General features: G+C 40.0%; 1 protein-coding gene across 2 annotated transcripts; it reads left to right on the top strand.

Moving 5' to 3' along the window:
- Positions 1-3,566: 3,566 nt before the first annotated feature.
- Positions 3,567-13,968, top strand: LOC107315236 (alpha-1-antiproteinase 2-like). Of its 2 annotated transcripts, XM_015865370.2 has the most exons (6): positions 3,567-3,645; positions 4,115-4,194; positions 8,429-9,091; positions 9,974-10,244; positions 12,103-12,250; positions 13,235-13,968. In XM_015865370.2, the coding sequence occupies exons 3-6, from the start codon at positions 8,443-8,445 to the stop codon at positions 13,439-13,441; spliced, it is 1,275 nt and encodes a 424-aa protein (XP_015720856.1). In that variant the 5' UTR covers positions 3,567-3,645; positions 4,115-4,194; positions 8,429-8,442; the 3' UTR covers positions 13,442-13,968. The 2 variants fall into 2 exon arrangements, with proteins under 2 accessions (XP_015720856.1, XP_032300715.1); XM_032444824.1 differs by lacking the exon at positions 4,115-4,194 and having other exon boundaries at positions 3,588-3,645.
- Positions 13,969-16,602: the final 2,634 nt, after the last annotated feature.

Raw genomic sequence — 16,602 nt, 5'->3', positions numbered from 1 at the left:
GAAGACTGCAGGTACACCCTCCTGCATGACCCTCTCTTCTACAAGGTGATTAAGTCCTGGTGTCCTAGCCTCCCCACTTTTTTCCTGGACTCCCTCCACTAGTCTCAGTCAAGATGTCATCATCACTCTTGCACAAGGGAACCCAAAAGAGGAGATAGCACTCCAGATACACATAGAGGAGAACATGATGGAGGGAACATACACTTCACTGATAAGAGAGAGGCAGGAATGTGTTTACTGATAAAATACAGTAAATTAACAAAGAAGACTGTGACTTAGTAAGATTCAAGATGGAAAGATGCACCTGATTATTAACAGCATACAGAGTTAACACGTTAATCTAGGAGACCCTCCAATTGAGTAATGAGGTTCAGAGTGGACCCCTTTTCTTTCTAAGGTCCTACTCAGAGAAGAATAGGTACAACTTAATCCTCTTGTAGTACCAGGCTTGGTCAATGGTTTCTATTAAAGTGTGGAGGAGGCCCTCCTGTTAAGTAATAAGGTTCAGAGCAGACCCTCCTTGCTTTCTAAACTTCTTGAACTGTAGAGGTAAGGAGCCTAGGTGCAGCTGGATCAACACCTAGTCCTAGACTTGGTCAACAGTTTATGTCTAAGGGATTATATGTGCACAATCATTCTAAAATATAATCTTAGCAAAGCTAACAAAGCTTAAATAAACTGTTAGACACTTACCAAGTATCTATATTTGCAAGGCATCTTAACACTAGGGTTTTAGGGATCTCTATACAGCTATAACCTTAACATTTGCTCCTGCTCTTAGGGAAATCCTGCTGTGCAACTGTCTGCTAAGCAGTAGAATTCAAGGGACTCTTTGGCAGCTTAATACTTACTGGGTAAGGCGATAGAGGAACAGTCACATTTTTAGACATGCTCAGTTGGCCCTCATCTGTTGAAGCAGGTATCTACCATCAGTTCTTCCAGCACCCAGTTTGAGACAGATTTGTGGTTTCTGTATTAGCAAGGTCTTGAGTGTAACCAGCATTGTGCACACTGTTGGCCTGAGCATGGTCTTGTGTAATAGCCAGGCTGGAGGAGGATGTTGAGCACACTATCATGGAGAATCATATCTTCACTTAGCCTGTTGGCCCACTTCTGCTAACTCAGCCTTGAACATGGTAAGATATATTAAATCTGAGCACAAACTCTTCCTAAAAATAACTACTGAGATATATGGTAATTACCACATCCTTGGAAACATTCAGGCTCAGGATGAACGGGGCTCTGAGCAGCCTGATCTAGCTCTTGGTCTTCCTGTTCATCGCAGGAGACTTGAATTAGATGACAGTAAGGGAAACTGTTGATCACAGCCTGAATCTCTGATTAACCATCTGAGGCAAGCGACAAGTCAGCTGTAAGAGGACAGGTGAAGGTAATTCAGCTGCGTTACTGGAAGGGATGGAGCTTGACTCCACCTCTCATAGATCCCACTTAAGGGCTGACCTCCACTAATATCTTTCTGGAGATTGTGCTTTTGTGGATCTGGGTTTTTTTTGTTGTTTTTTTGTTTGTTTGTTTGTTTTTTTGTGGTGAGCCTCAACATTGGCCAGCATCCATCTGAAGTGAAAGCCTCAGCACTGGTGAGTCTTTTCTTAGGTACCCTCTGGCTATTTACTCTGTGATTATAACTATACACTTGTATTATTTCAACTATACAATGACTTCCAAGGGTTTCTTCAAATGATTCTATGATCCTGGCCTCTGAGCAATATCTTATCCTTTCCTTCTTTACAAAAGTATTATGTAGTATTAAGGATGAAGTTCTGTAATATCTTTGCTTGAAAGGACTGGAGCAGAGCCTTGATACTACTGTACTTTTACTTTATTGATACTGAGAGTAACTTCTTCCAGGAAGTCATTTCTGAGCAGTTTGTGTAATTAAGTGTGCAGTTCCCCTTGAAACAAATTGAGAGACAGAGGCACACAAATGCACAGAAAGATGAAGCTTTCAGCAGCTCCACACTGTCATATCATCTAGGCACATCATACAAGGAACTTTGTGCTCACTGTACTCCAGAGGGCATCGTCAGAACAGCAGCTCATCATGGTTTTGAATGGCTTTCAGGGTAGTCAGTTAAATATTTAAAAAAGATCAAAGTGTTCCTCCACCAGGGAAGCAAGCATGCAGTTTTTCTAATTTGAATAATTCATTCATTTTGGACTGCAACCAGCCTGCTTCCAAGGGAATTCATGCTGGATGACTTTTGTTAATGGAGACAATTTACTGAAGGTGAAACAGCGTTATTAAGATCTTGCAATAATATTAAAAAAGTAAATTGGAGTTCAAAATAATAAGATACCTAATGTAGCTTGACCTAGATCTAGAGGAGCAAATGGAAGAGTTCCTAACAGCGATGTTGTTAATGAATTATTTTTCAAAATGCCAGAGAAGCGTCCCATTAACTCTAGAAAATAAAATACTGTATGCTCATATTAGGCATATTATTTTATCAAATATTGAAAAAGAGTGTCAGAAAATTTCAGGATAAGATACATGTTATGAAAGTTAATGAAACTGTTTTATGCACAAGGAAAAAAAAAGAAAATCAGCTTCAAGAAGATAAGATCAGAGATCGTTATGCATTAGATTTTATTCATTTTTTTCCTCTTCCATTTTTGTCCCTCACTTGCCGTTGGGATGCTCCTGCTGGATGTGGGGTACTCAGCTATGCATTGATCTGTTATATTCTCCAGTCTCACATTAGCACATACCCTAACACTCCTCTGTAGTGCTGTAGGTGCTACAGACTTCTTCAGGGACTTTGCTGTGAAGAAGGATCATATAAAGCGCAAATGGCCTTCCTCATGGGCTTGCCTTCATGCAAGTTACGTTCTAGCCTACTGGCCTGATGCTTCCTCATCTGCACTTTAGGAGTACTTGCAGTTGGTGGCAGTACACCAGTTCATAATGTTGCTGATTGTCCACCTGCATGCATGGCTACACCAGTCTGGCTGGGGCACTACGGGTGCTAGAGTGCCTTATCTCTGCCATCATATCACTATCCCTACAGCAACCCTCCACCACTATATACACTGATATTACCTCTTTAAGTTTACTAGCAAAGTTCCTAACACCTGTCCCTTCTTAGACAGTTAAGAATGATTAGATAATTTAAAACAAACTAAATAAGGCTATTAAAAGTCTGGTGTAGTGAAGCAGGATATTTCTAAGCAGAATATTGAGATGAGATCTCACCATGGCATGCATCTAGCTGTCTTTTCATAATGCTTTATTTAGTATTATGGATGTGTTTAATTTTACTCATTTCAGTAGTTCTAATGTATCTAGTCAGGCTGTTTGCAGAGTTAATGGTGTATGCAAACTATTTGCTAGAGTGAAGGGCTGATTTCCCGGCAGGGGACTGTGCAGAAATGCAAGAGAACTCCAACAACTCTTGTAAGCAAAGTCAGGTTTAGGCCATGCATATACAGCAAAAGTCAGGTGCCTCCCCCAAAAAATTGTCTTCACTGTTTGCTCTGCTCCATTCCTAATGTAATAATGCCTGTCTGCCTTGGTTAATATTTTCTAGAGGACGCTTTGCTTTCATAATGCTATTTAACAGTATAAATAAGAGAGGGTGCTGCAAGGTAGTTCTGGTGAGGACAGCAGAATCCTTGAAAGCTGCTGTAAGTAGTAATTTTTTTCCTACAGAGACTTCAAAAGCAGATCATATTGCAGACAATTGATTTTAAGACTTTCATAGTATATTAAATCTGTCTTAGCAACTGTTCCAGTGGTAAAGAGGCTTACTTGGCCAATTGGATACAAAGCACACAGGCACAGCTTAGGCATTTGCCTGTATATTGTTAGGTGACTGGCAGGACTACCAAGAATGGCAGAGTAGGGTGTCACTGCCTTGTGGGGATGCAAGGTGATCTCTGGAGCCAACAGATCTTCAACATCTAAAGAAGGGAGTTCTCCCAACATACCTCCTGCTCTTCCCAGCTAGAGGGAACAGGCCCTGTCCTGTTCAGAGCCTGGGGATGGGTGCCTAGAGCACTGCTGATGTTTTTAAACTAATTTACTTATTGTCATATTCAAGAAGTAATATATTTGCTTAGAGAATGGGATATCTGAGCTGTACTTCTCTTTCAGATGAGACATCTCCTTGTATCTCATCAGACTGAAAAATAATTGAGGGGGGAGGAGGGAGAAGTTGTTCTTCAGTCACTCAGGTGAGCTGAAATTACAGTAATGCCAAACAGTAACATTCATGTAGAGACTGTAGTTGTCAGGTGTACGCTGGACTGGAAAGCAGAAACCAGGAACTCAATTTGATCCATTCATGACTGCTGTAAATACTGCACTGGTTCCTTTTTTTTTTTTTTTTTTCTTTTTTTCTTCTGGCCTCAGAAATGCTTTTTCCATTGGTGTGTGTAGTAGCTCAGATCCAAAAAGTAAATACCAAGAGTGCTCTGGTAGATGAGTGAGAGCTTGTGTTCCAGGTAAAAAAAAGCATAGAAGTGGGTGTTGCCACTCTTGAGGGCTGCAACTCCTGGTGAAATCTTCCATGTAGAAGATTTATTTGGGGTTTATGCAAGAAAATTTGATAGAGGGCTAAATATTTGGAAGAAATTCCTAGAATTTTTACCCAAAAAACATCTAACAGAGAAGTTTGCTCCATACAGAGAAAAGTAATGCACCCATGTAGGATTATAAGCATTTCTAAAGGATATTGTAAAACTGATTTATGTTTCTATCACAAAAGTAATTACTTATGGAAAAAGTGACTCACTGGATTCTTTACAGAATCCAATACCCTTGGCTTGTGCTTGCAGTCTTCTCAAGCCTCATGTTTGTATCAAAACTCTGAATCTTAGAAATAAATGTCAAGCTGATCACTCTTGAAAAGTGCCTGAGCTCATCCTGGCATGTAATTGAAGGTATCCTGAGAACTTTCAGGCCAGCCAGTAAAGAACAAGTGAATCTGTGGTGATCCTGTGAATAGACAGTCGTGCAGGAGGTTTCTGAGATCGGTTTCTCACATACACATGTGAGTAGACAAGTCTTGTGACTTCTGTGTGTTTGAATTGTTTTAATTTCTTCTTTGGATATGACCATGAGCAGCTGAGATGAGCCCAACAGACAGCACTGATGGTAGTAGGGTCATGTGTTGTTATACCTAGTCCCCCCAGAGAGCAGCTTTCAGGAAAAAGGTATCTCAGATTTCCTCATTTGATTGTTTTTAAGAGGGAAGCAGCACCATCTGGTGAGTGAATGGCTCTTGTATTACATGACTGCTTATGTTTTCAAATAGTGCAAGTGTTCATGTTGTCTAAAATGAGATTAGTGGTGAAGATCCCTTACAGAAGCAGCATGGGATGATTATTGATCTCCAAATCACAGAGACAAAAATCAGCCCTCAAGTGGACAAACTAGCTGTATCCACAAAGAATCAGGTTCTGTCAGCTGGAAAATTTGGTCTCATTCTGCTCTAGGTCTTCTAGTGGAATTATTTTGAGGCAACAGCCAATCCCAGTTTTCTCCATTTTCTTTCTAGGAAAGAGCATCTTAGAAAAGTAATGTCTTTCTGGTTTGCATGGTAGGGAAGATTGTAATGTGCTCAAGAAATGTTATCACCAAATCTATTACAGATAAATTGCTTGAAACATCATTATCCTGCAGGGATTGGCATGTTCCTTTGCCATTGTTGAGTTTGACTGAAAGCTTTTCATGAATGAAACCTTTTCCTGAATACCAAACATACATTGTCATGGCCTGACATAGACAAAGGGAATAAAAGAAGCAGATAATTAAACTGGCTTTCTTCCAGGCTATTCAACAAATCAGTGTAAATATTAAATTGTGTCTGAATAGATCTTCACTGTATTCCCATGTATGTGGGCAATCTGACAGAATGCCTCTTAGCAAAATGTTCTTCTGAAGACAGTATGAGTCTGAAGATAGAAAGCTTTCTTCAAAATTATCCTTTTCAGATAGGGAATTCCCTAAGTGCTTTTTAGCAGATGTTCCCAGACCCTTGCTTCTTAATACATAGATAGCAACTATTTTTGGTAGGGTAATTCAATCATGAGGATAGCCTAAGGATCTGAATCTTCTGCTCTGTAAAGAAACAGTTATTACCATTGTAATAACAACTAGAATAATAAATATGAAGTATGAAGTAGTAGCTCCCAGTCATATTCTAAAGGCCTGCAGGATCTAAATTCCATCATGAAAGTGCCTCTGTTCTTCAAAGAATATCCTAACAGTGTTACTTCTGTCTTCAGTGATTAAAAAAAGAAAGCATACGCACAAGAAAGGACCTCTGCACACTACAGCTGCTGAGTATTTCATAATCTCATGATTTTAAAATCAATCCTTATCAAGATTTCTGCAAAAGCTGACTCATAAGTCTTGAATGTTTGTGATTGGCCAGTGCTCAGTAACAGATGGATTATTCACATTCAGATTGTAGTTAATTATCTGTGAATTCAAAGCTATAATAAAATGAAATTAATTCTGTAAAAACTAAACACAAAAGGCTAATATGTCATAACTGCATAGAGCAAAAATATCAGGGTAGAAGAAAAAAACCTTCTGAAAACTGTAACCAATATTTTACAAAGCTCTTACTGCACCCGTTAGCTATAATTTTGAGGCCAAATCAGTTAAATTCCATTCCTAATTTGCACTTCAAATAAATAGAAATGCATATTTCAATGCCTACGTAACAAAACACAGCATATAGGTGGATTTGTTTAGAGATATTAAACGTGATGAGTTAGGGAGCAGGTTGTGATTTAGGTTTAAAACGAAATATTTCATTCTTTCATATTCATGTTGTTGATAATATTGCCTGCAGCTGAGTAAATTCACAGTGAGTAATTTATCCAGAGGCACATTTTGACTCAGACCTGTAGATACATGGAAATAGATCAGGCTTACATTTAGTGCTTATGTCTGGGAGCTGATTTCAAAGTCTGACTAATGTATCGGATCACACATAGCTGGCTTTAAATATTCAAAATGAGAGATGTTATGTTGAATTAGAAGTGGATAGTTATAGTGAGCCATATCGTTTCAGTGAGAGAATCAGAGGAGAAGGCCAAAATATAATTTAAAACCACTGTGCACAGTAATTGAAAATGTACTTACTGGGACCCTCATGGCTATTGCGTTTGTCAATATCATAGAGTCAATGCCAGCAGGTCTGTATTTTAGAAGTACTTTCATCAGACTTGCAGTTGTTTAAGTATCTGATTAAAGCTCAAAGTATTTTGTTGCTCTTGTGCAAGACTAATAGTAACTAGATATTCAAATACTAATAAAATTTGATCCCTCTTGTATTATGGAGAAATTGGGACCATGATCATATTACTTTCTGACCACAACCTTTCAAGCCAAATAATACTGGAATAGAAAGGTGCAAGTAGATTAACATATCTCCTTGCACAAGTTTTAGCAAATGTAGCTCATTATTTCCTCAAATCCTTTGCAAATCTCTCACCATTTCTTTGCACTGAATACCCAAGAAATGAAGCCCACTGGGACTCACGTTTCCAATGTCCAACTGTAAGAGCTGATACAGTGTCAGCTCTGTATAGAAATGTAAATAACACAGCCAAGAGTAACAAGATAAAAGTACTGTCCTTTGACCAGTAGAGCATCTGATAAAAATAAGGCCTTGTTTTTGTTAGTGTCATTGACTCTTTTTGCTGTGTCGAAAGTGAATCCACTCCAATGGTATGGTTAGTCTATTAAGAGATAAAATAAGAATCCAAAGTAATTTTTTAAGTGTCACGTCACTTTTTATTGAGAAAGAAAGAGAACTTATTCCTTGGAGACATAGAGCTTTATGTTTGTTTTGCTACTGAAAAACAGCCACTATTATTTGTTCTGCCTTGAAACAGAAGGCCTTATCAGCCTGACCAAAAGGTCATTTAAAGATCTCTGTGCCTAATGGCTCCAGTTCTATTTGTATGTAGCTACTGGTGGCTGTCTGTTTGTGTAAATTTTCTTTCTTCCCCTTATTTGCAAAACATCAAGGCTTGCTCTGAGATTATTTTAGACCGTTACTGTCAATAGCACAGAAGTATTGAAGCCCCCTGATGATTAGTCATGGTGTGTTTTCTGGTGGGGTATGCTCTGTACTCTGGCCTGCTGAGGGTGCTCTGTATTCAACAAATCAGCGCTGAACTTTGCTTTTTGGGGTATTTAGAGTGAGGCAGAAAGAGCTGTGGAAGATTGGTCAGGAGGTCGGGGGAAACTAAAACAAACAAACAACATCAACAACAAAACAGACGAAAAATAACATGCCTAGAAAGAGATTTTTTTTTTTTTTTTTTCTTTTAAAGGAAATTGAGATGAGGAAAAACACAGCAGCTCTTTTTTTCATGAGAATGACAGTGACTCTTTCTACTTGATTAATTAGTTTATCTTAATAATATATTTTCCTTTTCTCCGTAGAATAATACAAGAAGATGAAGACTGTATTTTATATGTGTTTGCTTCTGGCTGGGCTTCATGCTTTTGCCTATGGTCAGCTAACGGCCAACCACCACAATGAACATGATCCAAATGAACCTAACGACCATATCCATCACAGTGCTGAAGCGGCTGCTTGCCTTAAACTCGTGCCAAACAATGCTGACTTTGCATTTAAATTTCTAAATGAGGTTGCCCTAGAAGCACCTAATAAGAACATTTTCTTCTCTCCTGTGAGCATCTCTGCTGCCTTTGCAATGCTGGCCATGGGGGCTAAGTCAGTCACCAAGACTCAGATCCTGGAAGGACTTGCATTTAATCTTACAGAAATTCAAGAGCAAGAGATACATGAAGGCTTTCGCAATCTCATGCACATGCTGAGCCATCCTGAGGGTGGGGTACAGCTCAGCATGGGGAATGCAATCTTTCTAACAGAGAAGATGAAACCGCTAAAAAAGTTTTTAGATGATGTCAAACCTTTGTATCAAGTAGAGGTTTTTGCTACTGATTTCAACAGTTCCATAGAGGCTAAGAAGGAGATCAATGATTATGTAGAGAAGAAAACACAAGGGAAGATTACTAATTTGGTTGATGAAATGGATCCACAGACCATAATGCTCCTGGCTAGCTTCGTTTTTTTTAGAGGTAAGTCATTTAATGTTTGTGTTATTTGTTTTTACTAAATGATCTCATCAGCTGCCTTACTGGGAAATTGTTCCAGCAGAATTTTTCAAAATGTGGGACTGAAACACCTTGTGATGTGCTGGAGTGAAGGAGAACAGAAGAACCTTACATGAGGAGACTCTGAGGGCTCAGTTCAGCCCAAGGCAGATGCAGGAGCTCTGCTCTGGGATGCAGCCTCAGTACAGCCCTAGCACACTTTCACACTCCAGTTACCCCCCATTTTTTTCAGTTTTCAGTAAATGCTTGTCTAATATTTTAGAAGTCTGAACAAACGTGTGCTATTCACTGGCTTAATTTATTATATACTGTGAAAACCTATTTTTTTTCTTCCTGGAGTCCTTGAAATATGTACACGCAAACATTTACATATGAAAGAAGCTACTGATAAGCAGAGGAAGGCATTTTAAGGAACAAAGTGGAAACAGTGTTTCCAGTGTGGATTTCAGGATATGGTATTAAGATGACACAGCAGCACTCGGATATAAGATCCTACATCAATTTTTATCTACAGATGATGACTTATTATTAAAGTTATTAGGAATCAAATACAGAGTACAGATGCTGTCTGGTGAGCCCTTAAATCACAATTTACAGAGAGACCACTAAGATCATGTGAAGAGAGAAGTAATGGAATCTAATATGCTCTCTTGACTGAGTAAAAGATTCTTTCTTTACTGTGACACACATCATAAAATGGTAAGTTTGAAAACTGAATTTATGTATTGGAAGAATAGGTGCATACAACTATTATATATATTATATATTTTATATATATTATATAAAATTCCATTTATGATGAGATGAGACATGGGATATTCAGCTGTATTTCCCTTTCTGTATCAGGCAACTGGGAAAAGCCTTTTAAACCAGAGAACACTGAAGAAAGGGAGTTCTTTGTGGATGCTGAAACTACTGTGAAAGTTCCTATGATGTATCAGGTTGGCACATTTGACTTGTATTTTGATAAGGACCTGCCTTGCACCGTGGTACGTCTTCATTACAGTGGAAGTGCTACTGTGTTTCTAATTCTGCCAGCAAAAGGGAAAATGAAGCAGTTAGAGCAAACTCTGGACAAGGAAAAAGTCAAGAAATGGTCAGACCATCTATTCCGGAGGTAATCTGTCAGTCAGTTGCAGCAGCACCAAGATCTATATACTTTTTTTTCCTTTTTTGGGAATGCAGTACTAGAGGTTTGCTGACTCTGATACCTGAGTGGGTTGTTTTTTGCCTGTGCATCCTAGTTATAAAAATCTTTCAGTTGGTTTATATTTAACTTTTCCCTTGTTGATGCCTAAGTGACCTTATACTTCCCCATCAGAGCAGAAATCATTCTGATGGGGTCTTGAGAGTGCTGAACAGTAATCTCATATAGGGTTTCTAAAACCCAGTCTACTGACTGAGAAAGTGAAAGTTCTAAGGCAAAATTCCTAGTCACATCTCAGCTAATATGTTCTACCTTTTTATATGTCACTGACACACCAAGACTCAGAAATATGTCTAAACCCTAAATAAACCATAACTTTGTATTAATTTGTAATATGCCCCATTCAGATATTGTCCTTACAACGACCATTACAGTTTGCAGTGGTTGTTAGAGCAGGCTGGTGACTGATTACATGCACCCTGATTTTCTGGATTTCTGTTTCTGAAACTATGAAAATCTAAGAAGGGGTTCTGTCAGCTCCTACCATTGAAACTAATGTCAGTTAGTATGTCTTACAACCTTGTTTGACTGAGAGGAAAGAGGTCTAAGCACCAGTTGATGAGTAATATCAAGGTAATACATGCCTAATTTACCAAGCTCTGCCCTGACTCTCAACAAGGCTTTGCAATTCACACCCATGATTCTTGGCTTATGCTATAGAGATGCTGCCACAGTTAATAAAGACACAGTGGGCAGCAAACTGGATGTGAGATAATATGTGAGCTGTGGAAAATTAAAAAAATGTAATTTTCAGGTGCAAAATTAGGAAGATCCATATCTAAATAAGTTCTTTGTGCATGCACCTTCAAGTCCAATATGTAAATAAATTCTTCATAGGAGTTGCGGAGAACCAAAAGACAATTTTAATTTTTCTAATTTGATTATTCTAGTGCTAATAAGCTTAGTCCTATCATCTTCTAATACACTGGGAAGTATCACATAAAGATGGCAGCAGTGGGGCTTGAATTCTGTTCATTTTGGCTGTTCAGCAGGTTTCCCCAGGGAGAGACAGAAGATGTGAGCTACTTAAAAGGCAAATCCTGCAATAGGTGCCTAGAGGGCTCTGAGGGCCCCTAGACAGCAAATGAAAGAAATCAAGCAAAAAATGCAGTGAGCAGGAGTTGTACACAGGTAGCCTGGAGGTGGGCAAATCCCATCAGGAGTATGCTGGGGGATACATTTTGATCTCTGGAGCTGGACAGAACTTGTTCTGCATGTCTACCCTGTCTGTATCTCACTGCTGAACACAGACTCTATCACAGCAAGTGTGCAGAGGAGAGATGTTAGAAGATTGGGCACCCAGTTTAGATGTCAGGATGAAGGACATCCCCTGAGTCATGCCAAAGCACTGCTCTGGTTTGAATTGCTGGGCTTTGTCACATCCTTTCCCCAGGCAGAACTGTCTGTACCCTATTTCATGTCCTTCCCTGGTTGAGTGATATGGGATGTCACCTCTGTGTCTTATCTTTCCTGACTGTAAAGAGACTCGTTATTGCCCACCTTCTCTCAGTGCTCTCATATTTGCTACAGCAAAACTCCAGATAGATATTGTTGTTATTACTATGAATTACAGCACCTGTGTTACCCTGAGAAGAGCCAATAATCAGATTAGTGCTCATTGTATTTTTATAGATGGTCAGCCCCCTGGTATTTGACAAACATGGGAATTGCACAGCTTTCCTGTGAACATTTACCTCTGCAAAAGATCTCGTCACCCTCTGCATTTATTGTTTTTAATTATTTATATATGTATTTTTTTGCTTAACAGCAAAATACAACTATACCTCCCCAAATTTTCTGTCTCTGGGCACTATGAAATAACAAACATACTTAGCAAGATGGGAATTGTGGATGTGTTCACCAACCAGGCAGATCTCTCCGGCATCGCAGGTGTCCCGGAACTGAAGGTTTCTAAAGTAAGTCTGTAGCCACCAACCCTTTTCTTCCTTTCACAAACACTTGTACCTGTGGTGTCCAGAAATATCAGCTAAACACAGCTCTTGGCTTCCTAGCTTGTCATAGCCAGGGTTATCCTGGCTTCAGTCTGTAAATTCACAACCAAGGGGAGTTTGGCTGTCAGTGACAGTGATCAGATTAGTTTGCTGCACAGTTCTTTTTCCCAAGGCTGGGAGATTTCCCAGGGCAAGTGGATCTCCCTGGGTGTATCTGGAGCATGAGAAGTATATCAAATCTCAGCTCCTCAAGGAGAGCTATAAATGTTCCTACACACACCACAGCCCACCCTACTTGTCTGTTGACACAGTTTTGGAAGTGCAGATCTGACCCCCTCTAACATGTACCTGAAAAGTGGACAAGAGCAGAGCAGCACTCTGATCACCCTGGGACACAATGGCTGGAGACAGGTATGAAGCCCTACCAGATCTGAGGGCCAGCTGGGTACAGGCACCTTTCTTATCTCAGCATGAGGAGGAAAGGCTGGTGAGAGGCAGTAAGAAGAACAACGGAAAGAATGATTAAGGAAAATCTCAAGATTAGGGGATGCAATTTGGATAAAAGAGATTTTTTTTTTAATTTATTATTCTTTTATTTGTGAATGTTGTGGCAGTTTATCTTGTATTTGCCAAAACAATCCCCTTTCCTCCTCTTCAGATGCCTCCTTTCCTCAGAAGTAACTGGGCAAATAAAAGCATTTGACCCAGAAGAAAGCAGAGTCTGTTCTCCACTTTTCATTTATCTCACAAGAAGCTAAAGAGCTTTCTTTTGCTCTGTCCTGGTCTTCATTTAAAGCAGCTGCCTACAGCAATGCAGCTCACATCTCTTCTGTGCCTACAAGTCGTCTGTGCAGGACCCTCCAACGAAGGAGAGATTTAAATGGAGTCTGGTTCATCTTTCAGCTGGTTGGTTTCTGCCCAGTATGACTGTGTTTTCTTTCTTCCTAGGCTTTCCATAAGGCTGCTCTGGAAGTTAATGAGAGAGGTTCTGAGGCAGCAGAAGCAACTTCTCCTAAAATGATGGCGCTGACTCTTGCTCCAGTCATTGAATTCAACCATCCCTTTCTGATGCTGATTTTTGATAGAGACACAAACAGTACTCTCTTCATAGGAAAAATATCTAACCCAACTACCACTAGCACAAGTGAGATATGAATTCTAACTATTATTATTAATTAAAGAAGTTGTGAAACTGTATGACATTTATTTCCATTTGCAACAGTGTAGTGTACAGCTCTTTTTCATCAAGTGTTCTTATTCCAAATCATTATAAAAAATTCAACATATTGATTTAGGAGGGAGTACAAAAATTGTTTTAAATTCATCTACCAAAGAATGACTTTTTTACTTGACGTAAAACAAGGAAAGACCTGCTAAGATTTGCCAATATTCAGAGTGAAACATTTGTATAACAGTGGAATATTACTGTTTAGTTTTAAAAGGAAGTGAAATATTATGACAGGATATTATTCCATCAGGAAACATTGCAGGAGCAGCCAAATTGCTTGGGTCACAAAAGGCTTTAGCCACATGTTGAATAGTGTCTATGAAATTAGAGCAAGGGTGATTTTATCAGTCTGATACATGTGAGGAAGACTAAAGCACTGTCTCTCTTTCACAGCTGAAAGGGATGTTCCCTTTTTCTTCCATGTTTCTAATAAAAATTCTCCAGTTAATTGTCACACTTGGTCTTTGATTGGGCTTTTTGACTAACTGCTCATAATCTCTGAACAGAAAACTTCGTGACCAACTGACAAACACTGATGGCAGGAATCCTGGTGAATGAGATACACATGTGCTATCCCATCTTCCTGGCTCCTTCCTGCACTCATCTCCATCTGTTACAGTGACTCTGTGGCCTGATAGGCACACAGAAATAGTTCCTAAAGCAACCTGTCTGACCACACAGATTTGTCATCTTCCTGAAATATAACTAACTGCACAATGCAGAATTAACAGGACCAGTCTTAGCCATCATCACTCCTACAGTTATCTGACATACAGAGAAACAACAGTGAAACCTCTAGGGATAAGAGGATTCAGTGTGGTCAGATCTTTAGGTAAGCATTTCTTGAACATCCAAGAGCCATGCCAGTTTCCTCTGGATTAAAAACTTGATGTATTTGATCTTAGTAGTGTGGTCTGTGATTTACATCAAGAAATGTGGACGAAACAAGCACAGTATCCCAGATACACAATTATCTGTGGCAGCCACAAGACTAAATCTTGCTCCCTTGCTTATAAATCATTTTGGAAAGGATATACAATGCAGTAGGAAGAGGGTTGTCCCCACATGATACTGGGAGAGATCTGAAGATGAAGAGAATCCCCCACATCAGCTGAATCAGCTTTTTTCAGGCTGTAAGTCTGTATTTTGAGAAAGAAACTGCTTTCCTTCATACCCTCGTAGGCATGTGCCCCAGTCGGAAGCTGAATGTGGGAGTTCAATTTTTCTCCCACATTCTGAAAAAAAAATGAGACCATGGGGCTCTAGGAAGGAAAGGAGAAGCAAATGTGCTGCCATGCAGAACTGGCACTCTGCAGTGTCTCTCCTGCATAAACTCTGTGCTATGGAGGTTGCAGAAAAACAGGCAAGGCAACGTCTGGGTGCCAACCATGAGAAAACAGAGTGACAGCCAACAACGGGTGTCTGTCATCCTCACAAGAGATTTCCTACCAGTGTCAGGATCAGTGCTGGGGAGCCATCTGCCAGGCTTGCTTGATCAGGCAACAACCCCTGGTTTACTGACACCTTACTGTGATTTTTCCACTGCAGGATTTGCCAGAGACAGTGCTGAAGTAGAGGCAGGCACCACACTCAGCACAAAAGAGCAGCAGACAGCTTGCTCCCTGCCTACGTCCATGCTGTGCTGTTTGTTATGTGTCCCATCCTTATCTCACCTCCAACCACCAAGTCCTGCTGTCAGAAACTTGCTCTCATCACAGAAAGCATCACCAAACAGATTTTCCCCTTTTATACTTGCTCTTTGTGTTTCCTCTCTGCACCAGCTCTTGTTCACAACCTCCCACTCTACCTCCTGCAGGCATTTTTCCCTCCCACCACCCGCACCATTCCTGCAGGAGGTGGATGCTGCTGGTTCAGCTATGCAGTTCTTGCTTTCCTCCTACTCCCAAAACTAGGGCAGGGTGGCAATAGGGCCCTTTGCCTCCTGGTAACCATCACTTTGGTGCTTACAGTAGAGTGGCAAAGATTGGGCATAAAGGCATATTTTCAGCCCTCCCCTTTCACTGAGTTGCTCCCTTTGGTATAATTGTCAGTAAAGCAGAGAGGCATATCAGAAGTAATTAGGGAGAACATTCATTAGCTACTGACACAGCTGGGGGTGAGGCTCAAACTCATGGCCACTCCAAATTTTGGTGACCTGGATGAATTCTGGTGAGACAGAAAGACCCTTATCATTGCAGCAGCACAGGGTACAGGTCTCTGCAGCTGTCAGGCTTTGCCTAACTTCATAGGGCCTGCCTGGAGTTTTGTTTATGTATAACAATACGGATACAATAGTTACCCAATTTATTCTTTTCCTCATATTCATATAGTTGCATGGTATAACACCTATTCATCATTAGAAATACAGATATTTCTGTAATCAGTAATTATGAAGAATGAGCATGTGTTCTGTCTATGGCCCTAGAATGAAAAATGAAAGAGTACAGGTGCAGTGGGATGATAAGATTTGAGAGTTCAGGCTCAGAATGACACTGGAGACCTCAGGGCCACAAACAGCTCACCAGTACACAGTTACTGACCTCCAAAAGGCTGCAGCCTTTGGAGCTGAGTAAAACTAGACTTGGAGATAAACAGAAGAACACAGACTGAGTGCTCAGTAAATGTGAGGCACACCACAGGTAGTAAGATCAAGTGTACAAGAACCCATGAACCAATGAAGAAGGAGCAAACTGTATAGAAAAATAGAAAATATATAAAAGTGATGCCAGATGGACCCTGGTGTTTGTACCCACCACCCTAACACTACTGCCATCAAGGACCAGGATGCAGCTTTCCACTGTGCCCTTCCCTCAGGGATGATGTCACTAACCTGAGGACCAAGCAGGGCAAGGCAGAGAAAGGGTGACCATAACATGAGGGAGTACAGAGAATGCTAAAACCTTCCTGTGTGTTAATTTTAATTTCATGTAATTTTTTTTTAAATTTTTTTTTAACTAGACTAATTAAAATTCTCAGGAAAGAATGCTGAGGTACCAGTAATGCTGCTAGTAAATTCTCATCTTCGCATACAAGGCAGCATATGGCACACTGATAGTCCCAGGGGTTTCTGAGAAGGGAAGAGAGACAA

This window comes from Coturnix japonica, chromosome 5 (genome assembly GCF_001577835.2).
Source record: "Coturnix japonica isolate 7356 chromosome 5, Coturnix japonica 2.1, whole genome shotgun sequence".
NCBI lineage: Eukaryota > Metazoa > Chordata > Aves > Galliformes > Phasianidae > Coturnix > Coturnix japonica.
This window is presented reverse-complemented; position numbering and strand designations above follow the sequence as displayed.

What these genes read in the sequence shown, in the direction of transcription:
- LOC107315236 (XM_015865370.2), top strand. Translation starts at nt 8,443, where the DNA reads ATGAAGACTGTATTTTATATGTGTTTGCTTCTGGCTGGGCTTCATGCT. An exon ending in TCAGACCATCTATTCCGGAG is followed by an intron (nt 10,245 to 12,102) that starts GTAATCTGTCAG and finishes TTTGCTTAACAG; the next exon opens with CAAAATACAACTATACCTCC. An exon ending in CGGAACTGAAGGTTTCTAAA is followed by an intron (nt 12,251 to 13,234) that starts GTAAGTCTGTAG and finishes CTTTCTTCCTAG; the next exon opens with GCTTTCCATAAGGCTGCTCT.